The sequence below is a fragment of the Pseudophryne corroboree genome, chromosome 12 (assembly GCF_028390025.1).
Source record: "Pseudophryne corroboree isolate aPseCor3 chromosome 12, aPseCor3.hap2, whole genome shotgun sequence".
Taxonomy (NCBI): Eukaryota; Metazoa; Chordata; class Amphibia; order Anura; family Myobatrachidae; genus Pseudophryne; species Pseudophryne corroboree.
This window is the reverse complement of record NC_086455.1, coordinates 115,596,446-115,604,310: the sequence shown is the minus strand read 5'-3', so window position 1 is coordinate 115,604,310 and position 7,865 is coordinate 115,596,446. Positions and strand designations below refer to the sequence as shown.

At 43.0% G+C, this 7,865-nt stretch overlaps 1 protein-coding gene across 1 annotated transcript in view; it reads right to left on the bottom strand.

Annotated features, from left to right (window-relative positions):
- Positions 1-2,028: 2,028 nt before the first annotated feature.
- The window catches only part of PSMA6 (proteasome 20S subunit alpha 6), a 37,739-nt gene continuing 31,902 nt past the window's right edge, over positions 2,029-7,865 (bottom strand). The window contains exons 4-7 of the mRNA XM_063947897.1: positions 5,324-5,479; positions 5,013-5,191; positions 3,529-3,623; positions 2,029-2,198 (exon numbers count right to left, since the gene is read on the bottom strand). Coding sequence (XP_063803967.1) covers positions 2,141-2,198; positions 3,529-3,623; positions 5,013-5,191; positions 5,324-5,479 — 488 coding nt within the window. The 3' untranslated portion in view covers positions 2,029-2,140. The remainder of the gene's footprint in view (positions 2,199-3,528; positions 3,624-5,012; positions 5,192-5,323; positions 5,480-7,865) is intronic.

Sequence of the window (7,865 nt, the reverse complement as noted above, 5' to 3'; positions counted from 1 at the left end):
GATACTAAATTTAGCCTTTGGGTTTTTGAGACCCAAGTGCATGATTTTGCATTTTTTAGCATTAAACTGTAGTTGCCATGTTCTTGACCATTTTTCAAACCTACCTAGGTCATCAATCATTTGTTTTACCCCTCCCGGTGTGTCTACCCTGTTGCATATCTTTGTATCATCTGCAAAAAGGCATACTTTCCCTTCAATACCATCTGCAATGTCACCAAAGATATTAAAGAGAACTGGTCCGAGTACAGATCCCTGGGGTACTCCACTGGTAACATTTCCCTCCATAGATTGCACTCCATTTACTACAACTGTCTGTTTCCTATCCTGCAACCAGGTTCTTATCCATTTAACTATTTTATAATCCACCCCCACACTTTCAAGTTCATTTAGCAGTCTGCGATGTGGGACAGTGTCAAATGCCTTACTAAAGTCTAGATATGTTACATCTACAGCTCCCCCTTGATCTATTATTTTCATCATAGAGTCAAAAAAGTCAGTAAGTTTTGTTTGGCATGATCTCCCACCAGTAAATCCATGCTGTTTTGGATCCTGTAAGTTGTTTGATTTAAGATACTCCACAACTCTTTCTTTTAGTAGTTTTTCCATTACTTTCCCTACTACTGATGTAAGGCTTACTGGTCTGTAATTACTTGCTTCTACCTTGCTTCCACTTTTGTACAGTGGAACTACATTTGCTCTTTTCCAGTCCTCTGAAATGGCACCTGTATTTAGTGACTAGTTAAATAATTCTGTTAATGGTGCCACCAGCACATCTTTTAGCATCCTTGGGTGTATCACATCTGGCCCCATTGATTTATCCACTTTTAGTTTTGAAAGTTCAGTTAGGACCTTCTCCTCTGTAAATGTACTTTCATCTACCTTATTTTTATGAATGTCCTTGCAACATAACTGGGGCCCCCTGTAGTAAATACTGAGCAAAAATAATTATTTAGGTGATCTGCTATTGCCTTGTCTCCCTCCACCAAATTCTCACTCTCTGGGGTAAATTTACTAAGGTGAGAGATTTTTAGAACTGGTGATGTTGCCCATAGCAACCAATCAGATTATATCTATTATCTTCTAGAAGCAGCTAGATAAATGGTAAGTAGAATCTGATTGGTTGCCATGGGCAACATCACCAGTTCTAAAAATCTCCCACCTTAGTAAATTTACCCCTCTGTCTTAAGTCGTCTTATTCCTCCATTTGATTTTCTCCTTTCATTTATATACTTAAAAAAAGTTTTGCCCCCTTTATCTACTGACTGGGCCATTTTCTCCTCAGCTTCTGCCTTTGCACTTCTGATCACTTTCTTAGCATCCGTCTGTCAAGATACACCTCTTTGTCATTATTATTTTGAGTCTTTTTGTATTTCCTAAAAGCCATCTTTTTTGCTTTCACACTAGTTGATACTTCTTTTGTGAACCACACTGGCTTCCTTTTCCTGGTGCTTTTCCTAACCCTTCTGATACAAAGGTCTGTTGCACTTAGTATTGCACTTTTCAGTTTTTCCCATCTCTCCTGCACCCCTTCCAAGTTCCTCCAGTCCGCCAATGAATCACTTAAACATCTCCCCATTTTTGCAAAGTCAGCATTTCTAAAATCCAACACCTTTGTTTTTGTGTGACAGGAGTTGGATCCTGTCTTTATACTAAACCATACTGCTTGATGATCACTGGATCCCAGGTGCTCACCCACATATATGTCTGATATCCTGTCACCATTTCTCAGAAAGTGTGTATGCGCTTCCCGATGCCGTTGCTCCCAATCTCGCTGGGTACACTATTTCATCTAATGTGTACCCAGCTTAACTGTATTTCACTCTCATTCTTTGCACATAGGCTCTATATCTACCAATGATCATCTACTCCTCCCAACGATGTTGTGTTATTAAGATGGTTACTTTAATATTACTCAGACCATGGCTGTCAGAGCTTATCAACCTAAGAAACATGTCTGTCAGGGCTTATCAACCTAAGAAACAAAGCACAAAGAACCCACTGATGTCTTACAATGAACTGGAAACCAAATTCAAAAACCTTTTTTATTCATACAGAGAGAATGATAGAACATGGATAGGAAAAATGAAGTGGGTAGAACAGGCAAATGTTTCATTAGACACATCAGCCAGCTGGCGATCTGCTAATCCCGCTCTGCTAATGCAACAAGGTGAACGTCAATCTCTGCCTCTGTGAGGATTCTGAAATACAGAGGTGAATCTTCAATTATTTCTTGGAGGGACAAAGACAAAACTCGCTGGCAGATAAATGAATAACCCAAGCACACCACAAACACTCTGACCTTGTTTTGTTGGATGAGAAATCTGTTGACAAATTAAGAGCAGAGGGAGTAATCGGGGACAAATTTGATCTTGTCAGCAGTAATAATCACTCACATGCTTTACGCCCCAGGAGAAGGCAAAATAACGTCAACGTGATGTCTGAGCGGAAAGGGTTGGCTAATAGCGCTGTGCTAGCAAACCATGATTACAGCCTCAATACTAGCTAAGCTTTGCTGGCTTGACAGGGCAGTAAAGATACATTTTTTATTGGAACACTAGTGTGCCCTAAGTTTACGGAGATAATAAAGCTTAAATGAACAGTGTTGCAACTGTAAATGGCTATGCATCCTGGAAGACAAGGGGAGCAACTTGTAGCAGATTGGAAGGTCCAAGCTGAAGGTACCAAATTAGATATTTAGAGCTCATTTCCATAACCTCAGCTTAGTAGGGAACCTGCAACACTGGTTTTTGGACAAAAACCAAAATTATTTCACCACTAAGTAGCGGAAAGGCAGTATTGTAAGGCTTACCATAATATTCCTTTAAACCAGGACACTCATGAATCACACAGGTTCTGTGGCTGGCTTACTTCACGTCTGCATTTCACCTAGGTTTAGTCCGTCACAGAACCGGTGTAATCAATGAACATCCCGGTTTAAAGTAATAGTATGGTAAGTCCAAGCATTGTAGACGTCCATTCTATAGGAGACAGTGGTGTGATTATACGTCCTTGCATTCAGCTGGGCAAAACAAGTTAAACGACTATAGGGTTACATATATTACAAGTGGGTTTGCGGTGTTAATGTGCTGACTGCTGCCCAGTTCTCACTGTGCAATTTAAGCTGAAGTAGAAATGGATAGAAAATAACGCCTAAAAGTTTAAAGACAGTCCGATAAAAGATTTATGGCAACCAATATATGAAAGTAAAAGTGATATCACACAGGATGTTTGCATTCCGTAGCCAATGAGTATGCCAACAGGCATTTCATTGGAAATTGCATCACATCATTCCACTGTACATTAAAATGACTAGTTCGTGATCCAGCAAAGGAAGATTTGTTTCCTCATACTCTGTTGTCTCATCCAAAAAGTGTTCAGTAAAAACTATTTACTTCCCACAAAGAAAGTGATTGGTCTGCAAAATACATAGTGAAACTAAGACAAATGTAGCAGAGATTTGTTTGTTGCTCATAGTAACAGAGATGTAAAGTATAACTAAACATATGAATTTCCTCGGACAGTGCAAACCTGAATTTTGGATCCTGAAGGGTCACCACGCCGATCTCAAGCTCAGATGGTTTGAAGTCAATGGACAGCACAGTGGACAGACAAGAGATGGCCGTCTAGATCAAGAAAAACAAAGTACAGCACACTGAACAAAAGGTTACACGTTTCACTAGCTATTATGGCATTAATGTTTAACCCCTTTATAAATGACACTCCTGGCCAAGCAGTAAACTAAAGGGTTGATGCTATGGACTCCATGTATCACATAATGTGTATACAGCTGCTTACACAGGACCATCCTCATGACATGAAATCTGTGCATTTTAGAATTAGGAGGGAAACAATTTAAAAAGACCGCTGTCATTACAGCCCACAGAGCGGGGGGATGCCAATGCGCCAATTAAGACTATGTAAGAGACCCTCTACGCTGATGGGGATTTGTGCTCACTTGGTACTTCTAACAGAAGAATTCTCTGCCCATGTGACATTGGTCCAGATTCTGAGTTGGGAATAAGGCAAGAAAGAGCAACCTTGGCAAACCATGCTGCACTGCAGGTGTGGCAGATGCAAGATGTGCAGAGAGAGTCAGAATTGGGAGGGCGCATCCAAACTAAAATCTAAATTACAGTGAAAGAATAAAAACTGTCCAGTATATGTGGGCTACATGCAATAGCATTCAGCGCAAACATAGTGATTTCTAGAGAAGTCATAATTACTAGTGACCATATATTATATTAATGGGTGATCTTAGGGGCTAATTCAGACCTGTTCGTTCGCTAGGGGTTTTCTGCAGTCCTGCGTTTGCATAGTCGCCGCCCATAGGGAAGTGTATTTTCGCTTTGCAAGTGTGCGAACGCATGTGTAGCAGAGCTGTACAAACAGATCTTGTGCAGTCTCTGTGCAGCCCAGGACTTACTCAGCCGTTGCAAACGCTTCAGCCTGTCCGGGACCAGAATTGACGTCAGGAACCATCCCTGCAAACGCTTGGACACGCCTGCGTTTTTCCAACCACTCCCAGAAAACGGTCAGTTGACACCCACAAAAGCCTTCTTCCTGTCAATCTCCTTGCGAACGGATCCTTGTCATAAACCCATCGCTGAGCGGCGATCCGTTTTGTACCTGTGCGACGCGCCTGCACATGGTGCATACAAATGCGCAGTTTAGACCTGATCGCCCGCTGTACGAAAACGCAGCCTAGCGATCAGGTCTGAATTAGCCCCTTACTTCAAGGGGTTACACAGCTCTCTCTGCTTCTTACATGGACCACTGAAATGGGAAGTTAGCATGCAATGTCAGTCTGGGGGACGTAAGGTCATCTGACCATCTCCCTCTTCTAAGTAGTGACCAGCATTCACAGAGCGCAAGTGTGCACAGACACCTTAATATGATGGATTTTTGCCTTCTCCAAAGTAAAAACAAGATGGATCTATACATAGGTGTGTGTGTGTAAATATGTTTAAAAAAAAATGGGCGTATAAGGTAAGTATGTGTATGAGGTCACTTACCTCAATACTCTGTTCAAACGTCCAATCAAATTTCTTCTTCACTTTCTTTTCTAGGAAGCTGGTAGCCTCTGTCTGTTTCACACCAGCTGTGGTGGCTTTAAAACCACAATAGTAGCCAGCTGGATCACATTTATAAACCTGGGCACCATGTTCCTCATCTACACCGATTAGGATCATACCTGAATCAAAAGAGAACAAAAAAAGGATTAAACTCAAAACAGAACGCAACGGTTTTATATCTTTAAAGTGTTATCTGAACATAAGCAGCTCAGATTGGTGCATAGAGAACCGATGGAAGAGAAAATACTTACAGCAGCCCAAAGGCCTCATTTCTGCATTTTGTGTGTACACCTGAGAGATATCAGCAATTCGTTTGCAGAGCATATCAACCGGAATCTCGTAGCCATACTTGTATTTCCAGTTAGCAGCCTCATACCGCGCTCTCTGCACCTGTGATCTGCTGTCCGCTGAATGTATGGAAGAGAGCAACAGCATGAAAAGTCACATTGCCAAAAGAAAATCTATATATATATTTACTGGCAGTAAATGCAGATGAAAAATAAATATTATACTGCTTATTGATGGGTTTAATATTCTGTGATAGAATGCTTGTACTGTGTGCATCCTCACAATTCTTCTATTTCTTTATTATTCCGCAAAGCCCCAGACTGCACAGCCCCACTTACTGTCACAGCCATGCCAGCACCTATTGTGTTTGGTTTGCTTACTCTGAATAAACCTGAAGGGCTAGGCAGAGCTGGATGCAATATTTACATACCCTGCTTCAGGCACACGTTACCGACACTTACTGTATGTCCTTATGTGCCCCTGTTGTAAACTCATTAGTTTATGTGCAATAAACCTACTCACAGTTGGGTATCAAACTACAAAAGCCTATCTAAGACAACTAAAACAACTCACTGTCTCGCTCACACAAAATAAAGGAAACAAAAACAAATGCTTAAACACTCTCACAAAAGCATTATTGATGAGCGCCTGCAAATAATATGCGTGTCTTTATCCCAGCCTGCGTTTTTTTGCATTTGTCCAAACACTCCATTTCTGTCCTACATAAGAACTCCTGCAGGTGCAGAAAGGCATGGGTGTCAGACAAATCTGCATGGATTTACATGTAACATAGTAACACAGTAACATAGTATCTAAGGTTGAAAAAAATAAGATTTTACTCACCGGTAAATCTATTTCTCGTAGTCCGTAGTGGATGCTGGGGACTCCGTAAGGACCATGGGGAATAAACGGCTCCGCAGGAGACTGGGCACATCTAAGAAAGATTTAGGACTATCTGGTGTGCACTGGCTCCTCCCCCTATGACCCTCCTCCAAGCCTCAGTTAGGAACTGTGCCCGGAAGAGCTGACACAATAAGGAAGGATTTTTGAATCCCGGGTAAGACTCATACCAGCCACACCAATCACACCATATAACACGTGATAGGAACCCCGGTTAACAGTATGATAACAAAATGGAGCCTCTAAATAGATGGCTCACAACAAAACCCGATTTTTGTAACAATAACTATGTACAGGTATTGCAGACAATCCGCACTTGGGATGGGCGCCCAGCATCCACTACGGACTACGAGAAATAGATTTACCGGTGAGTAAAATCTTATTTTCTCTGACGTCCTAGTGGATGCTGGGGACTCCGTAAGGACCATGGGGATTATACCAAAGCTCCCAAACGGGCGGGAGAGTGCGGATGACTCTGCAGCACCGAATGAGAGAATTCCAGGTCCTCTTCAGCCAGGGTATCAAATTTGTAGAATTTTGCAAACGTGTTTGCCCCCGACCAAGTAGCTGCTCGGCAAAGTTGTAAAGCCGAGACCCCTCGGGCAGCCGCCCAAGATGAGCCCACCTACCGTGTGGAATGGGCTTTTACAGATTTAGGCTGCGGTAAGCCTACCCCAGAATGCGCCAGCTGAATAGTGCTACAAATCCAGCGCGCAATAGACTGCTTAGAAGCAGGAGCACCCAGCTTGGTGGGTGCATACAGGATAAACAGCGAGTCAGTCTTTCTGACTCCAGCCGTCCTGGAAATATACATTTTTAGGGCCCTGACTACGTCCAGCAACTTGGAATCCTCCAAGTCCCTAGTAGCCGCAGGCACCACAATAGGTTGGTTCAAGTGAAAAGCTGAGACCACCTTTGGGACAAACTGAGGACGAGTCCTCAATTCTGCCCTATCCATATGGAAAATCAGATAAGGGCTTTTACAAGACAAAGCCGCCAATTCTGAAACCCGCCTGGCCGACGCCAAGGCCAACAGCATGACCACTTTCCACGTGAGATATTTTAAATCCACAGTCTTAAGTGGTTCGAACCAATGTGATTTCAGGAATGCCAAAACCACATTGAGATCCCAAGGTGCCACTGGGGGCACAAAAGGAGGCTGAATATGCAGTACTCCTTTGACAAAAGTCTGAACTTCGGGCAGTGAAGCCAGTTCTTTTTGGAAGAAAATCGACAGAGCCGAAATCTGGACCTTTATGGACCCCAATTTGAGGCCCAACGTCACCCCTGCTTGCAGGAAGTGCAGGAATCGACCCAGTTGAAATTCCTCCGTCGGGGCCTTCATGGCCTCACACCAAGCAACATATTTTCGCCAAATGCGGTGATAATGTCTTGCGGTGACATCCTTCCTGGCTTTGATCAGGGTAGGGATGACTTCCTCCGGAATACCCTTTTCCTTCAGGATCCGGTGTTCAACCGCCATGCCGTCAAACGCAGCCGCGGTAAGTCTTGGAACAGACAGGGTCCCTGCTGCAGCAGGTCTTGTCTGAGCGGCAGAGGCCAAGGGTCCTCTGTAAGCATCTCTTGAAGTTCCGGGTACCAAGC